The 19,161-nt window shown below is 37.6% G+C and overlaps 1 protein-coding gene across 1 annotated transcript; it reads right to left on the bottom strand.

Moving 5' to 3' along the window:
- Positions 1–8,389: 8,389 nt before the first annotated feature.
- On the bottom strand, positions 8,390–14,432 carry LOC108240253 (secretory carrier-associated membrane protein 5-like). Its single transcript, XM_017423599.3, has 7 exons — positions 14,096–14,432; positions 13,663–13,719; positions 13,457–13,576; positions 11,952–12,108; positions 11,615–11,716; positions 9,839–9,956; positions 8,390–9,463 (listed from the first exon to the last, which is right to left on the bottom strand). The coding sequence occupies exons 2-7, from the start codon at positions 13,667–13,669 to the stop codon at positions 9,287–9,289; spliced, it is 681 nt and encodes a 226-aa protein (XP_017279088.1). The 5' UTR covers positions 13,670–13,719; positions 14,096–14,432; the 3' UTR covers positions 8,390–9,286.
- Positions 14,433–19,161: the final 4,729 nt, after the last annotated feature.

The following is a 19,161-nucleotide window of genomic DNA, read 5'->3' as shown; positions in this document are numbered from 1 at the left end:
AAAATAAAGCACTATGCCTTACAGTATACATGGTGGAAGGTATAGTTCTCTGTTTTGTCCACAGTTCTTGTAATGTAGATGTATGTAAGTCTCTGTAAGACAATAAGATGGTGACATATAAACTGCTGTGATGAGGGGGAGAAGCTAAATGTTGCTCTGCATTGTCAGGAGATTTTGTGTGCATAGGTGTGTATGTGTGTGTGTGTGTGAACAGTGAACGGATTTTGCTGTACTTGTTGAGAAGCCCCAGTTTTACAATACTTCAGTGTTTTAGAATAATGCCTCCCAGTTATTTTCATGCATCTGTTGCTTAAACAGAGTTTCTGAAGTCTATCTTCTCTTTAACTGTATTCCTCAGAGGGCTTTAGGCAGTAATGTTCAACGTCCACCAGGAGCCTCTTTTACAGTTCCAGCTCCATGTTCTTGTTATTGGTAATGACGAGAACATACTGCTGCACATTCGCCACAGCTGCTTCTGTAATGGCTGTCAAAGTCGTTGAGTTACATACACATAAATGTGTTCAGGCACAAACAAATATGCAATTGTGATTATTCAAAACGTGCTGGAGGATGTTTCCCTAGTGAATCCAAACAGTGTGAGATTCAAAGAGGAGCATATAAAAATACCCTGAGGGGTGTACAGAACAAAACCCAACAGACACACACTGAATCGCTGAGATATGGAATATGCACAGTGTGCATCATGCCAACACTGGCACGGTTTTTAGAAAGTCGAGGAAGTAGAGAGTGGAGGGACAAATTTTTCACAAATGGCTTCATGAGGCAGGAAGTGTACATGGTCAGAACAGCTCATTAGATTCTGCAGGATTGCAGGGATCAGATTATGCTGTTCCCCTACCACCATGTGCCGTGTCTTGACTTTTCCTGTTCCAAGAGAAACTCATAGTGAGTTGTATGCAAAGCCATACGTTAATTTCCTAAACTCATTCAAACTGCGCAAACAATTCAAACAGCACACTTTCGCAAAATATTTCTGATAGAGGCTATGTGTTATGCCTCCTTCGGTGTTGCAGTTTTATTTTCCTTCAACACATGAGCTCTGCGTGTCAGCACCTCTTCAAAAGCACATGTGGTAAAACCTTGTGTTAGCATCCTGAGAGAAAGGAAATGTATTGTAGACATGAAGCTAGTCGCAACATGTTAAAGACAAATCCTTTCACACATTTTTATACTTTGCTTTGGGCAACAAAATGTTATATCTGATCACTGATAAACAGAGGATCTGCAAGAAAGGCTGTGAAAACCCTCCCCCAAGACAAACACTTCCTTTAACAACAGGCCACATTGACTTTACCAAAAAACCTATGTTAAAGCAGCAAGCGTTCTGCGGTTGTAAGCTTGCAACCTAATTGAGGAAACAGATCAAGTGAAGTCAAGCAAGACTGATTACATCTTCCAGCATTTTTAGTTGCAAAACATCAGTGAATACACAAAACAGCATCTAGACTGGGGGGTGGGAGGATGAGGGGTCATGGGTGCAATGCTGTTAATGCTGAGAACGGCAAAACACAAAAAAACAGCTTTTCTGGAGATGGAGTTGTTTATCATTACCAAATTAGGGCAGCATATTGTAAATGACCTTTGGTTTAATTACCTGGCATTACGAGTGAAGAAGGACACCAGGTGACAGTTGAAGTGCACTGAAGGTGTTAAAAGAATAGTTTGGACAATTTGAAATGAAGTTCTGTGAAAAGAATATGAACAATTAATGTCTTACCTACTGTAGATAGCTCTTTGAGGGGCCTCAGTTTGGAGAAATAGAATTTACGTCTGACTGGTTAACAGCTAGTTCGAACACAGCCAAAACCAAAGGGAATTGTTGCCATCTTATGTCTTATGTGAACACTATAATACAAAGATGTCCGTGGTTGTCATGGTCACGTTACACAATAAATTACATAAATTCCGATTGCTGTCGTTATTTGCAACTGCATATAGTGGCAGCAGCAACTAGCTGTTGCACTTCCAGTATAGCCAGGGTGCTCTTCCTGCAAGAATATCATAAAATGTCTGCTGGTTTAGACCCGGAATGGAGAAGCAGGTAAGGAAAATGGATGGATGGATGGATGGGTCTGCTGGTTTAACTGTGTAATACAAAACTGGTAACTGCGCAAATATTTAAATAAAAGGGTTTGCATGAACCACTATGAAATTGGTTTAGGATGACAAAATCCACTTTAGAAGTGGTTGCAATTGGACTAGCTATTAATAGCCTGTACAGTCTGAATGCATCAGAAATATGTTTTTATTATTGTTGCTGTCACCATTTGCACTTGTAAATAACCATAAAGTTTTAGCAGGTAAGATATATATATACACATAACCGTTTTTGCAGAATTTCACTACAAAAATATCTAAGTTATCCGTTTAAAAATAAATAAAGTCTTATATTGTAACTGTCAGTAGTTCAACCTGCAATTAAAATTTTGATCTGTCACCATTCAACCCTTCAAGGTTTTAAGATGGTGCATATTGACAAAGTGTCAATATGAACCAAAGTGTTTTTACAATTTATAGTCATTATTTTATCCTGTTATGTATGTTTGTTTTTTGTTGTTGTTGTTGTTGTTTTTCTCCCCTGCACATGTGAAAATTTATTATATACGAGATGTTTGTTTTTCTCATGCTGTGCAAAACCTTAAATTTATGACTTTGATGACACACTAACATCACTCAGCTTCATTAATTTGCTCACAACCAGACCGCATCCTCCCCATCCCTGCCTCATTTCAGCCACAGCCAGTGTGTGTGTGTATTAGTTCATGTCCAGGTCACATAATGAGTGAGTGTTTGTGTTCAAATTTTAATTACTACTCGCGTTTAATCAGAATTATTTTTTTTTCTGGGGCACTTTGCCTCCGAAATCTGCATACAGAACATGCGAGAGCTTAATGAATCTTTCACTGAATACATCTTTATTAGACTGGGCCAATTTTGAGCCCATTTTTTTACAACTATTATTCAGGATAAATTTATTTATAGATAATATGTAATCTAAAATAAAACTCCTTTTTTTTTCTTTTTCTTTACTTTTTTTGGTCAGAATTTAAAAGCACTCTCTTCATACAAAAAAGCACCTTCTCTTTTATTACTTGGATTTTACTACCCTTTACCAAAATGTTCATAAATTTTCAAACCACTTCACTCTAATTTGCCCTACGATGAGACGCAGCTGAAAGACATAACTTCAGACCTTCATTCTTCACTGCAGCAGGTTTTTTGCAAGAATATTTGAATGTAGTAAAGAGAGAATGGAGATCTGTCTGCAAATTGTCATTGCCAAAGAAAAACTTCAGAGTTGAGGTCTAATTTTTGCAGACTCCTGAGTAGAGATCCTGTGACACAAACTCAAGGCCACAGGTAATTCATCTTCTGGCTGTAGCTCTGCTTTGCAACCTAATTAAATGAATAAAGTTGTAAGGAAATCTTCATTTCCATAGGGATCAACACATTGCTGCATGGTAAAGGTAAGAGGAAAGGCTGGCTTTGTAAAGCAAGAATAGAGACAGATGAGAAAATACTGGCTAAGAAAGAGTGAATGGATGAAGACTTTTGAATAGTGAGCATAAAATATGGATTCTGATTTCCGTGCAGCTGCAGTTGCTGGCTCATTTGTTCTGATAATAGCTAATACCAAACAGAAAGCTCATTCCACGATATATATTAATATATATGTATATGTTTGGGTATGTGGGTATTTGAATTAACAAATATTTTACTTCACACCAGCATAAATGTGTTAGCTGTAATACAAAACAGAGAAGCAGCTCGTGTTGAGCCTTGTTTGTGTACATCAGCTAATAATTTAAATACTCGATACCTCATCAAATGAGATTGCTAGACTTTGCTGGGAAAAAAACAGCATTCTTCCTTACATCTTAGTTCCCTCACATCAGTTTTAAGGAGCATGGAAATGCACAATTCTTCCAAAATCCCTGGGAGTCTTCATGGTCACAACAACAGGGCAATAAATTCTCATTAGGGCTTTCCTCCCTTGAAAGGCAGAAATTGAAGTTGGTATATTTGTGTTTATAGTCCGAGGCAATTGGAACAAATGAGGACAACTTGTATAGGTAAGATAGGCTTCAAGACTTAATCAGGTCGCCTCCAATTCTCTCTCATTTACCAGCCCCCCCTCTCCACCACTCCGCTCCATGGGGAGTGTCAATGATGAAGCCAGCCACGGGGAGCGACGGCCCTGCGCCGCTGTGCTCAGCCTCTCTCCCTGATGACAGGCCCATATTTCACCAGACTCATTCTCCAGCCTCCACTGTCACTGTTTCCCGCACTGTCAGGGGGACGACTCCCATCATCAGATCAGTGATTTCACAGCCCGGTGGCAGCAGCAATCCCTCGCTGATAAACATGGATGCACTCCAGACAGCTGGGTAACCCCTCCTTAGTGGCGGCCTCTGATTCCTCTCATCACACGCACATAAAGATGATCTAGGACGGGATTATTTAATAAGTAATGCCAATAGCTCCAGGCTGCAGGTCTTATGTTTATTTAATTGAGTTTTATGCCAAAACCGAAATCAAAGTTCAGCTGGGACTGGACCCTGGTTGCACTGTGAGTGATTACTCACTTCTCTTGCAGATTACACACAAGGCCAGAGCAATAAGGGACAATTATAGTACATACGTATATTATATTTCTTCTTTTGAAAATTATTAATTTATGTAAAAAAGATTGCAAAACAAAGTAGATTTGCAAATAAATGGGACTAACTACGAAATGTTCATTGTTTGAGAGCTCTAACATAAATTCAAGATGTGATTTACTGGTTCATTCATTCAAGATCCAATTTGCTCCAAGCAGCCTGCAAGTGTAGAAATCAACACTGCCGTTTGTTTACATATGGACTGTGTATACAGTTTATTTTTATTTGGCTATCTTATTTCCTTCACCACAAATAGAAGTTACACCATAGGAAACCTTCTGACGGTTAATAATATTATAACAAATTTGTACTTAATTCTAAACAAAGTAGATATGTTTCAAATAGAGATTTATTGGAGCCATATTGGCATACATGGTAATGCACTATAAGACAAGTATTTATTAGTTATACTATTAAAAGAACAAGTTGTTTTTACAACTGTGATTCCTCTAAGTTATAATGAGTTATTTCCTTTGGTTCTAACCTCTGATGATCTCAGTGAGGTTTTTGTTGTTAGTTGTAACACTGCTAATGAAATCTTGCAAAAAGCTCAGTCAAGCTCAGTTGTTCAGCAGTATCCACCACTTTACTGAAATTCAAAAGAAGACATTTTTAAAATAATTATTAGCACAGTTGTAACCTTTTCCCATTTTTACTTTTTATTCTATCCGTAGCCGCCCTAACTATTGACTGTCTAATATGCAGGCTGCAGATGTACAGGAGCAAGGTTAACCCACTCCTTTACAGATATTGACTTTGTCCTTGGTCCTTTCGTAAACTCCTTTGTTAAAACGTTTGTGTAGAAATGTTGCCATGAACTGTGCCTTCTGTGGTGCAAATTACAATGTGAGAACATCTTTACATAAGCTGCTCCTTCATCTGCACTCCGCTCAGTTTTACCCATGGGATTTCTGGGTGGGTCTGCTGCTCTCAGGAAACAGTTATCACAAATTTGTTTGGTGTTGGGATCCTAAATCCACGTGTAAATCTTGTGTACACAGAGATGCACAGACGAGCCTGTGTGTTTGCTTGTCTGTACACCTTTGTTCAGGCAGTTTTTTTTTTTTCTCAATGTGTGTGTTTGGGTGTGTTTAACAGCATGAAAGAGCACTTTATTTCTGTTTCTCCTGAGAACCTGAATACAAAAACCCACTGTGCTCAGTCAGCTTTAGGTCATATCGTGGCCTCTGTGTTCACCTTACTATGCTCTTTCCCACAACCCCTCAATGCTGTTGTTGGTTTTGACCTGCATGTCAGAAAAACTTCAAAATATTTGTGCTTTGATGTCAGCGTAATTAGCTTCATAATTAACGTGGTTGTGGTTTTTATTATTTATTTTTTTCAGATTTAGGTTGTTTTAAGATGGCAGCAATCCACTGTGGTTTTAGCCCTGTTCTCTGTTTCTAAGTTAATGTTGTTCAGAAAGTAAGATATGAACTGCTTATCATTTCTACAAAACCTGACTTCAAACTAGTCCTGTAAGTCTGCACAGAAAGAGAATTGAACTGGTTTGTCTGACTCTTTTCAGATACAGCAGGTTAAAAGTTATGGCACAGCAAGAAAGTTGGCATGTTCACATTTTTGACCAGAACAATACTTTTCATAATGTAAGTTTGGAATATTGTAACAGGGCCAAACAAAAGACATGGACATTCAGAAGCTAAATATAATCATGACTCTGAATTGACAGCTTTTAAACATTTTGATGCAGAAATCTTTTTTGTTGGTTAAAAACATCCATCTATCTAAACTCTAACAATATGGTAGCAGCTTGTTTTGTGTCATGAATTTTGAAAATACCTTTCTCTGTTGGCCTTTATTTGTTAGACTTATGAGGCGGAGATAAAATAATGGAAGAGATCTATAGTAAAAGTTCAGTGTATTGTGAAACGTGGGTCAAATGAACACAAGACGAAGTGCGGTGAGACCAATTGCTTTCGTCTTTTCCCTTATCGGCACAGTGTCTCAAATAAGCCTTTGCAGCTAAGAGACTATACAGACTGAAGAGTAACTCCGGTGCTGTTGGAATCAAAAGCAGATTAGACTTGGGGCCGGTGCTGTGATATGGTAACTAGTAGCCCACTATGAAATCAAATTAAAATATAACTTTTGACTTTGTAGAATAAAAGGAAGAGAGATGTGGGTTTTGTACAATCATTTTGTGGACATAATTGATTTTGCTAAAGTCTACCGTGTTTAGTCGTAACTCATTTTGAATTTATGAATATATTTTGTCAGACTGTTTATTCAGTGTCACAAGTCTTTGCTGTAATCGACACAGGGCGCGTCACGGCCAATACAGTGTTTGTTGGTGGGTCCTATGGGCATCTGTACTGAAGTCTCAGGTCTTGTCCGCACTACTCTCATTATTTTAAAAAAAAAAAACTGCAATTTTTGCTGCCATTGCACATCCCATCCACACACAATCCACACACAAATGGAGTTTTTTGTTGCAAAAAGATTTTAAAAAGACACATTCCAAAATGAGAAAAAAAGAAATGTTGTTTTGTTTTTTGTTTCTGTGAATGTGTGTGGGCAGAAAACAAACCTTAGAAACCAAAGCACAAAAGAAGTCTTTTTTTTTTTTGCCATTTTTACCATATTCTCTCATTTTCTCCTCTTCTGCCACCAATATTGTTTTGTTTGTTTGTTTGTTTTATAGTGAAAAGATTAATGAGGGAAATTTGTAAGCAATATAAACAAGGATGAGACTAAAAATGTTTTAGAAGAATCTTCAGTCCTTCTGGGATTGTTCTTGCTCTTTATTTTGATGTGTTGGTAATGAAGATGTGTTCACCGCCTAGTGGCCCAGCATGGGGATTTCAGCTGTTTTGTTAGAATAATGTGGACAGATATTTTCTCATAAATGAAAAAAAAGAAAAAGAAATCAGTTTTAAAAACACCAGGAGTAGTTTAGGCAGCTTTTATGTTGCTCCCCCACTTCCCAAAGTGTTTATATCACACTCACAGCACAGGGAGAGGTAATGAGTGGGGGCAAGAACAGCCAAAGATAAATCCATTCAAAGTGTATTTTAAATTTATTCTCTGATGTCTCCTGCTCGCAGGGTGTCGGGGGAAAATTGTTGGCTTTATGTAAATTTAGGAGAGAAACAAAACTACTTCGGGGTGAGCAAGAGGTATCAATCACCCTAATGTTTTTAGATTCCATGTACTCTTGTATGACTTTAGTAACACACAACGTGGAAAAACTGGAGCCTCATTGTGTTCCTGGTGAGCAGCCTGAGGGAACCACCATAGTGGGACAATACTGCCACCTAAAGCCAGTCGATGTCCCTCCATCTTGTGATTTTTTTCAGTACTAACAGTGTTTAAATGTGAAGAATCATTTTCTGTGTGTAATGTATTGGAAACAATATAAAGCACATATTAATAATGATTGAGTAGAATGTCTTGATTAAATGGAGCAAACATCACAAACACTCAAATAATAGGCTTTTTGTTTTCTACAAATATTGAATCTTGCTGAGTATAAACCTGATGTTTATTGTTTTTAAAATCCCAAAATGACTGAGCTACTCTCACCAACAACTATTTTTCTCTGGTGTGCGCATTTAATGTTTCTGTCTCCATCCTCCGCCATCGTGCCATCAATAAAACTGACCATATTTTTGTTTTCTTTTCTTTAATAATGCAAATTACAGATTGAGGAAAAATAAATTAAGATAATATTTAAAAGAATTCTGAGGGTACATGTGTACATGTTGGAGCTTTTTTTAAATTTATTTATTTCATTCAAGATCCATCAGCGCCTCTCTGTGGTCATACAGCCAAACAGCAGAAAGGCAGGTTCATTTTTCAAAATGCAAAATACACAGTATATCTCGCAAAGGGACACAGATCAAGTTGACATAAAGTACAAAATCCTTCCTATTTTTCAACAAAAATAAGACTGATTACACATGACACTTTAGTTAAGTCAGTTTGTGATTTTAATTTGCAGTTTTCAGAGTGCGGTGTAAAACAGGAAACAAAACAGAGGCAACTCCAAGAGTTTATCACTGATTAGCTACATCCACTTGAAAGACCTGGATTAATACTGACAAAATTGTATATCACAGTAGAAGTTTTTATAATTGCATATGTATGTTTTAAAACCTTTCTGAGGTCGTTGTAACTTTACAGTATCACATAATTCCTTGGTTGTTTTAGTTCAAAACAAATAAAATAATAAAATTGCACCATTTTTTTTCATCTGAACACTATCAATAAAAAAGGTGATGCTGAACATTTTAATCAACATTACAAGAAGTTGTATTTTGAATGAAACAAATATGAAAGCCTGAAGTCTATTTGGTTTTACTTAAACACATTTCTAGAACCTCATGTATATAAATTACCTTGCAGGTACAGTTACAGCCACTACACTAACACTTATTATTTTATTTTTTTTTCAAATTTAGAAAGATAGATATTTAGTTATATATAAAATGATCTAATATACCACAGTTAGTTAGTTGCCTGCACTGTTACGCGTTGAAGGCATCCCGTTGATTTTAATAATCACCTTGGTGATGGGAGATGGTTTCAATCTTTCAAACTCCAGTTTTGGCGTTACATCTGTGACACCCCTGGTCTTGGCGATGCTACATCTGATTTTCATAATGTGGGCTGGAGTACTGATCCTGCATGGTTCCGGCAGCTGCCCCCATGGCGGCCTGTTGGGCTGCTGCCTGGACGTGAGGGTTCTTCCAGGCCCCTGTGGCCCATTCCTCCTGAGCTTTGGAGAAGCTGGCACCAGTGCCTCGGTAGAAATTATGGATCTGCAGGAAATGTGGCATCACAAAGGAATGTCAGCACCATCTCAGGTGGAAAGAAGGTGGTTTTAATTATTTTAAATATTGTATGCATGGGTTATTTTATTTGTAACCATTTGTGCATTGAATGACTGCTTTCTGGGAGTTTTAAATATTTTTTTTCTCTGGTTCATGAGATTTTTTGCTAACAGACAAAAAAGCACGAAGTACATACACACATACACAAGTATTTATCCTATAATCCACCTTTTGTGGCGATGAACAATGATAACAGAAAATTATATCAATGTTTTTATTTGATTCATGTTTCTACACACACTATGTCGATATCTTAATTTAGATAAAGACATTTATTTATCAGACCTGGTAAAGAACTTTTACCTTAGTAAGTGCAATGAAGGACAGCGAGGCCACAGCAGTGAACATGATTGTAGGGACGAGCATGATTATAGCAATCAAAATATTATAGCTGAAGTAGGAGATGGTTGCCAACCAACCACTGAAAGACAAAAAATATGAATGTCAACAAATGTCACAAAGTCTGAACACAGAAGCTGAGATAATCTGTTACTGTCATCCACATGAAACCACAACTTAACATCTGGATGCTAATAAATCAGTAGATCTGAGTGCTGTGTTATTAAAAGTTAAAGTTTTATGCTTGGGAACATTTGGCTGCACATGCTGACATTTACAAACTTTATGGAGGCTGTAATAATATTAATTTCTGATCATCAGCTGGAGCCAGGCGACATTTTCAAGATTATTTTATTGGCCTCTCAAAATCCAATAACAGGACTATCGTAAAAGTTATATAAAGGGGCAATATCTGATGGTTTTTCACTGTCATTTTAATGAAAGTAGCAGAAAAAAAGAAAAAAAAAACACTTAATCTGTTCAGAGGAGAGATCTTGCTTGAGCTAAAAATATTATAAAATCTTCCCAAAGCAAATATGATCCTTTTCAGGTGTAATGGTGGCTTTTGTTCCAGTGAGGGAAATTGAAACATTAGTGCATGTGCAGGTGGGTATCTGTAGTAAAAGAGATGTAATATAGTCTTTAGTGCTTTTAAGCAAGTTGACACAATTGACGTTCTAATAAAACATTTATGAGTTCTACTTGAGTCAGAATCCAACAAAATTATGATACTGTAGCCTTTACTTCCTTTCTGTCTTTTTCTATCTTCTTTGCAGAGAATTTTAGTGAAACTCTCAATACCCTCTGCTCACCTTTACTGCAGAATGTGTAGCATTTTGAAATAAGTGTAAATATGAACACTGTAATACATTACATGAGAGCAAAGAGTATTTAATTTCAGAGCTCACACCAGCACACATCAAAGTGATTTTTATATCTCGAAGCCCCATCAAATTGCCAAAGTTGTGATTTTTTTTCCAAGTTTTTTTCAATGTTAGTAACTGTCAAGCCCAAAACTATATATATATTTTTTTTATAAACTGCCTTCTTTAATAATTACAGTACCTGTGACTGAAGACTGTGAAGCAGAATGTTTAATGCCCTATGGCCATATGTTTTACCTCACTGATCAAATGGTTCTTTGGAGTTAAAGCTCGGAATAACATCAGTAATAGTAAAATTGACTGTAAGGTATAAAAAAGCAATTTACATTTTATTGCAGAACAATTTTTAATGGTGTTGTAAGTCATAGAATAATGATTAAACTATGGTTAAAAATAAATGTAGTTTCAGTTGTGTTCACGTTAGACTTTTACCTATTAGTATTGTCCTTCATCTTTGTTAACTTTTTGTCTTCTACTTTGTGCTTTCTTGCTGCACACTTGTTCTGGGTTCTGTTGATCACGGCCCCACTCTCTTTCCTCCACACACCTGTTTCCTATTTGTTCCTCATTATATTTGATTCTTGGTTTCCTGAACTTCTTCCTAACATGTAAGTTGTTTCTGTTCCTTCTTTCTGCAAACCCTGACAGTGAGGTTGCAGTTTCTCAGAGAACATTTCTTAAAATGAGGACATTTTTATTGTTGCTGTTGTTTTGTTTGTTTTCTTTTTGAATCATGTCTGAATGTTTCTATATTGTGGCTACACAAAAAAATTGTAAAGAAATGGGCTTTTTGTTCAGTAACAGATTCCATTTCAGTAACAGAAATGAAAGAGTCTGGCCTCTCTTTGACTCTCACCATACTCCCCATCCCGGGATGCCAATGCTCTGGATGATACTGATTCCAACTTGTGCCATGAACACAAAGAAGAACATCATAAAGTTGAAGGAGCTGTCAGTCCTAAAACAAAACAAAACCAAAAAACATACAAAAGCAATAAACATCTACAATCTGCAATAGACATCTTTCATATCACTATAACTGTGCAGAATGCCTATTTGTAAGACTTTGTAAAACTGTTTGCATTATCTTGTATCACTTTAGTTTTATTCCAACTCCAGCTCCAAACTGTTACAAGTTTTTGGAACAGTTTGGCGTTAATAGATTGTTAAAAAAAAAACTCTGTAAATCTTACTTGAAGGCCTTGTAGATGGGTCTGAACCAGCACACGTAGGAGCAAGGAGTGAACATTAGGAGCCAGATGATGGCCAGTCCAAAGTTGGTCACTCCACCTCCACCAAACATCCAAGCAAAGCAGCCAATGAGATTTACTACAAGTGTGGCACTGTTCACTGCAAGAGCAGCACAGAGAAACTCCCGTCAAAGGTAAAAAACATGCAAACAGACAGAATCTTTTTAATACGTGCTCGTTCAAATGGAGAGGAAAGAAAAAGAAAGAAAGAGAGAGAGGGCACTGAGATGATAATAGGCATGACTAATTTATCATGTCTCACAAAATGATTTGTGTCCAGCCATTCAGTTGAAACAATTTCTGTTCACACATTTGGTTCTCATGTGGACTGTGCTTGCTTTTCCTTTTGTTCTATCAAGGGCGGCTTCTCAGTTTAAAATGTGGGTTTACAGAGGGAATTAAATGTTTTGCAAGGAAATTATGAACCTGAAAAATAGACCAAAAACATCAGAAAACACCAGATGCTTCTGACTTTAAATGCTTTTCACAAATTAATATAGAAGAAATACACAAACATAAAAAATAAAACGATTCTGGAGTCTAAATAGCAACAAGCACATTGCATCTGCGGGCTGTAGCAAATAAATAATAAAGCAACACAAAAGTTGGCACAAAACGCAAATGAACAATAAATTGGAGCATTAAAACATTTAAGCAAAAAAAAGCGCTTTCAGAAAGAAAAAAATGTTTGCTGAATTAAAGGATATTCAGAGTGAGTGTAACAAATCTCCTCTTTTATTTCACAGAGGAAATAATTTTGATATTGCAATCAACATTTGTTTACACAACACTGAGCTACAGCATTTAAATTAAAAAAGAGGATCTTCTGTGCTCATTGCATTTAGTAAAAATAATTTACCTCCTTGCATCCACACCTGAGCTCCTAACATGTTTTGATATTTTCATATCGCCCAGTACCTAGTTACTGAATTGTTCCCATGTGGTAAATTATTATACGATTTTCATATCAACGCTGGATTAATTTTATCTTTTTTTTTCTTCGCTCCTGCATATCTAGCAGAAAAGGAGGGATTATTCAAGTCTGTCACAAACATCATTGTGCCGCATTGAGTAAAAAAAGATTCAGCCTTTTTTTTAATTTTTTTTTATTTACTGATCTGTCCAAACCATGAGATCTGCTGTGTTTGACTGACTGCAAACAAGCCCATCTAGTTATCACAACTACAGTCAAAAAATGTACTGTATATTTTAACTAAAGCACAACATGAACCATTTCTTTGTTCCATAGTGTCTGATCACAGAGAAGGAAACATGTAATCTAAAGGAAAGTACTGTAGAAACATAGTGGTGCAATTTAATCTTTGATGGTAAAACCTTCATTTTGTTTTTTTTAAATGAAAGCAAGCTAAGCCCATCATAGGTTAATGCTAAAATGATGTGCAATTAGGAGTTAAGAATAACATCCAACAGTTCTTATAGCCTCTCACATATCCACAGGTGGTACATTTTCTTGCACATGCTGCGGTGCTGTTCAGGGATGTCTTCAAAGTCTTGATGGAAGCATGGCTTGAGAGGAATAAATCCAGGCAGTGGAGGAAAATTTGGCTCTGAAACAAACCCCCCCAAAAAACCCAGTTAGTTACAAATGTCTGCTTTTAAATTTTCCTTTTGTGTGTGTCTGTTTATTACTAACCAGCCATTTAGGGTAGTTTGCTTTTGATAGACTTGCTCCTCTGTCAGCCCCTTCAGCCTGTCAAACAAGGACAAACTTCAGGTTATTATAAGTGATTAGTTTGCTTTGATTTGCGCTGATTGTCGAGGGAGCTGATCACACTAAGTACAACATGAAAGCAGCTAACTGTGGGTGTAATAGCACACGTCTGCCAGTGAGGTGTTCTACAGGGAGATTTATTGTGTGACTCTGTGGGGCTGAAAAGATTTTTACAACTCAATCCTTCTGGTTTTATCAGCCATCAACTAATACTAACAGACTCCACACATGGAGCAGACAATCTCATCCAAACTGCAACCACATGAGATGCACTATAGCTACACATGTTGAATACTTTGTAGCTGCTCATGACAGCCAGGAATGACTGATTCCACGGGACACATAATCTGCTTACCTCCTCCTGAGAGCAGCAGCTTCCCTCTGCAACGTGCTCTCTCACAGTAGATTCACCTGCCTCCTGAACCCACTGTGAATAACAATCCACCAACACCAACAGATAAATCAAAGGACAATGAATAATAATTTCTTCTGCACGATAAAAACTGCAGCAAGGAAAATAAACAAACAAACAAACTGTCTTTACCTTCAACCAATCAGAAAGAAGAGGTCTGCTGTCACTTTGATTCAGGCCAATGGTGGGATTACTCTAATCCTTGACGTTGTTATTGTTGACCCAATCACTGTTTAGTTCGCTGTCTAAGGTGCTGAACGTGGAGATTATTCAAATCTAAATGGGGGGCGGGGTACCAACCTGCAGGCTTTTATAGTACATTAAAAAAAACACCCGACCTTGTAATAAAATTAGTAATGTAAAAGGATAAATAATAAATAAATTAATAATAATAATAAATAATAATAATAAAGGATTCCTCAGGTCATCCACAGGAAAATGCTAACAAACAGTTTCAGTAGAAATAGATTAAGACTGGCAACAAAGGTAGTCCTTTTGCAGAAAACCTCCATAATTTAATAATCAGCTTTTGAGTAGGGTTTTGGATAGACTGGTAATATTGTACAAGAGATAAAACATTTGAAAACAAACAGGAATTGTCAAAAATTAAGAGTCATGACATTGTGTCTAGAAAATATATGCAACGGTGCGAATATCTCACAAAAAAATTGATTAATAATGAATTGATCTAAGCATTCTCTAAGATTTTAACCACTTATTCCATAATCATTTGTTTGCTGAATGCACTTTTATTGTTGTGCTATTTTGTGGGGACTCTTCACATCCCCTATCAATGCAGATCAACTTTTTTTGGTGTCAGTTTTTAACATGTCAGTAGATGTAATTATAAAACATGCAGGATTAGTATAGGTATGACGTGACAATTAAAACTGAGCATTATTTTCACAAGCCTAAACAAGCATTAATTCCCATTCTATTCATTAGTATTTATCTGAAGTGAATTCAGTCCACCTCTGACAGTTTGATTTAACACCTCTCGGTCACAGGCTTTTACCTAAAAACTACAGAACAGAAAGCTGTAAATGATCTCTCTTTCTCTCGTTTTTATACTTTCTGACTCTGTTTCTGATTTCACCTTTCTTGTATTTACGCCAAACAAGGCCACCGCCGAGAGAAACTTTGAGATTAGGTCCTGCTTCTCAAATAAGATTCTGATGCAGAACCTAGTTTTTGAGCAAATGGGGTCAAGAGATGCCATTTTCAGGGGGTAATAACTCCAAACTCTGCGCCCACCTACTTCCTCTCATTCCAGCTCAAGAACAGCCCTTTTAGTCTGCACAGCATAGGGAGGGAACATCAGATTCTCCCTCTGCTGACAGAGGATTGATGTAACACATTGAGATTCTTCGTTGATGCTTTGTTATCAACCCAGACTGAAGCGACAGAAAGCAGGATATTAGGTGTAGAGTAGGACAGTTAGAAACATTGGAGGAAGATATGATGAGAAGAAAGGAGCAAATGCACAGTAGGAAAACATGCTATGGTCACCTGGATAGTTTAATATTTAAATAAGTTAAGGCATTTGTTAAGGTATTTGTTATTCATACATGACAAAATGTATTATAAATAGCATGTTTAATCATTATATATTCATAAATGACTGTATCATCACTCATCTGTAATACATTTTGTGAGAAATGTTAAATAATATCTTCTTACATGTTTCCAGATTTTCACTCTGGAGAAAAAAAAATCTTTAAAAACTGAAATTATCTGCAAAAAAAAGAAAGGTTTGTACACCACACACACACACTTTTATTATGTTGTTGTTAAGCAGGAATATAATAGTTTTCCTCCAATGAGCACATTAATGCACTTTAAATAGGGGAAAAATTTGAGTCTGTTGTTTGCCACTAAATATCCCTGCATGAAGCTCTCACTTGCAGTTCATTGTCATTGTCCTCCTGAAGAGAACACATTCACCCAGTCACCCTCTAAGCTCGTGCACCTCTGTTTTTTTAGTCTCTATGGAGACGCTTCCATGCAGACCAAGCACGTGCAGGGCGCCCCTCCGCAGTGCAAAGGGGCTGGAATAACACTGTGGTAAGGCGATCATACACCAACCTCATTTGCATGTCCAAACATGAACCTTGGACTGCAACATACAATGTTTGTTCGTTAAATTCAACTTTAAATGGCTGGCATGATTCATAATTTCAGTCATAAAAGAAATGTTTGGTTATTCATAAAATGTTGTAATTAAATCCAATTTAAAGAAAACACACGTGAAAGTAAGATTTAGTTAAATACAGGAAGTATCTGCTGTCACTGTCTTTAACATTCTGCTGTCTTTGGACAATGAATGAAACGTGGTGCCGTCATTGTGCAGCATATCCACACGGGGGCGCTGTTATGTCTGTCTGTCAGTGGTGTTTTCTATACTGCTCAGGGGGCACTCTCCTGTCAGATGGATGTTAGATGCTTGACTTTGAAGATGACAGAGCAGCACCTCAGAGGCACTTGGACTCAGCATTTAGACGCAAATGCAACAACCACGTGACTCCTCATCTTATAGACTAAAGCAGTGTGGTGAAAAGGGAACAGCACAATAAAGGTAAAAATAAGTCTTGTCCTTAATCACATTAATGGTGCTTTTATTTCATGTTCTTTAATCGCATTTCCTCTGTGTAAGCACAGTAAAAACTCCCATAAATAGAAAAAAAATCAATACCAAACAGGGTAAGAATAGTAATAAAACAAAAATTCCTTGAAGGAATAAATGTTACATGCTGCCTTACATGCCAAAATAAAATTAAAAAAAATCTTATGCAAATTGCTAGCACTTAGACAATGTGTCACACAAAATTTTACCTTAATGTCTGTGAAATTGACTAAGTTATATTCGTTTTTGTGTTTGCTAAAATTGATTAGCTTTGTCTGCCATATTAAATCAGGCTGACTCCAAATGATCACAGTGATTACTCTTTGAGAGTTTCATTAAAAACATTTTTAGTGGTTCATGAGATATTTTGCTAACAGAAACACAAACAAACACACATAGGGAATAACATCATCACCTTTCATGGTGGCAGGCAATATTTATAATAATCATTAAGGAAAAGTTGAGACGAAAAGGGTTTATTTTCCTGTTTGGTGTCAATAGGTACATAATCAATCATAACTACAATTTTTGCTGCGCTGGCTTGCTCTGTTTTTATGTGTCCTTCGTTCTTTCATCGTTAAAGAAAGCGGTGCTTGCTGCAACGATGCTCTGTAATATTCACCTTGTATGAAACCGCAGATTTTCATAGTGATGAAACAGCAGAGTTCAGTTAAAAAGCAACCGAACTCACAACATGAATCAAGCAGACTGCAAGCATACTTGGTTTGGAGTTTTAAGGGAGTCCGGTTGCATGTAATTAAAAACAGAGTAAGTCAATTCCCTCCATTCCATCTAATGGGAAGTTTTCCCTTTTCTGTTTGTCTCATTTGTTTGTGATGACGCTTAAAACGGAAAAAAATTCTGCTCTGCAATGGCGTTTTCCAAAAGTTGTCCACTTCCTGTGACATGAGAAGCAGTTTTGACATGTACACACAAAGTATAGCAGCCCAGCTTAATGAGCAACTAATAGCTTGTGTCCATTGTTTTACAGGTAGCTAGGGAGGAAGATGAAGAAGCAGGGACATTATAGTTGGACCACAATCCCAAAGAACACAGGAGTGCTGTTAGTTATCCAAAGCAATCACATAATCCAATGCTCAGGACAGTTGCTTTGATCAGACACCTGGGAAATGCATCCATTCCATTTCATTTCATCAGCTCAAAATCAATCTCCCATCAGTATTACATGAATACAGCGAAGCAACGAATCCGGCAGGATGAGATCTTATTACAAAGCGGAACACTTTTATAGCAGCCTGGTTTGATTGATTGTCTTTCCTGCGACTGTTAGGGAATATTGAGCATTCTCCATCAGCAAAGTGCAGATCCATTAGGAAGAAAAGTGAAATAAAAACCTGCCTTTTAAAAGCGCATGTTATAGGCTAAGTTTTAAGACTCACAACCGTCAGCAGTGGGCCTTTCTGGTCATCCCAGTGAGCAGCCTCTGTGGGCAGATGACACATCAGACTGTGCACGGAAGCATCATCAGCAATGCACAGCACGTCGTGTTGTATAGCTGTCATTTTGAAGCCTGGGCTCTGTGTTCTTCCCCTCCCGTGCATCTTGTGTATGCTGGTGAGAGCAGTGATGCTGAGAGAGCTGCAGGAGGGGAGGCTTTTGTCTGCATCAGGGAGGCTGGGCTCCAGCTGGCTCCTGCTATGTGTTTACATGCAAAAGTCATTGGGTTCCTCAGAACTAGGGAAGAGGAAGGAGTGGTAAATATGCAGGACTCCTACCACCACACACACACACCAGGCCCTCAACTCCAACCCCACCTCCTTTTTTTTTTTTTTTTAGCTCAAGGAGCACATGTGCTCCCTCTTGCTTCGAGAAAAAAAAAAATCAGATCTGCTTTATCACTGAAGCTGAAGCTGAGAGGCTTGTTCAAATGAAATGAATGAATGGAGACAATGTTTTGCACTTCATGAATGTGTCTCAGAAGCACCACATGTGTCCTCAGCACTGGGTTCATGGAGGGCAGCATTAGCAGTCTTTGCAGAAAGCCAAGAGCAGACCTTTCTCCACTCCGATCACAAATCCTTATCTTACAGAATCTTACAGAATCCCGCCTCCTCAGATAGGAAGAAGAGAGCTAAAATGCTTCCTTTTTTTCATTATATATTTTATTTTATTGGGACAAATGTGCACGTGCTTCCAGCTAGTAGCGTGTCTGCACTGAGCTGAGAGGAAAAAGCATGGACAGTCACAGAAAAGGGGGGGTCGGGGGAGTAAAAAAAGGGGGGGCAGCTTCTTGGGACGAGCAGCCATAGGCAGAGTCTGGTAAACGGGCGCGTGCGAGAAAGGAGGCGCGCGCGCGTGCAGCCATGCGTGTGTGCGTGTGTGGAGAGGGGGGTTGTATGTGTGTGTGTTGTGTGTGTGTGTGTGT

This window comes from Kryptolebias marmoratus, linkage group LG15, assembly GCF_001649575.2.
Source record: "Kryptolebias marmoratus isolate JLee-2015 linkage group LG15, ASM164957v2, whole genome shotgun sequence".
NCBI classification, from domain to species: Eukaryota; Metazoa; Chordata; class Actinopteri; order Cyprinodontiformes; family Rivulidae; genus Kryptolebias; species Kryptolebias marmoratus.
Note: the sequence above shows the minus strand (reverse complement) of the source record. Positions and strands in the feature narration are given on the sequence as shown.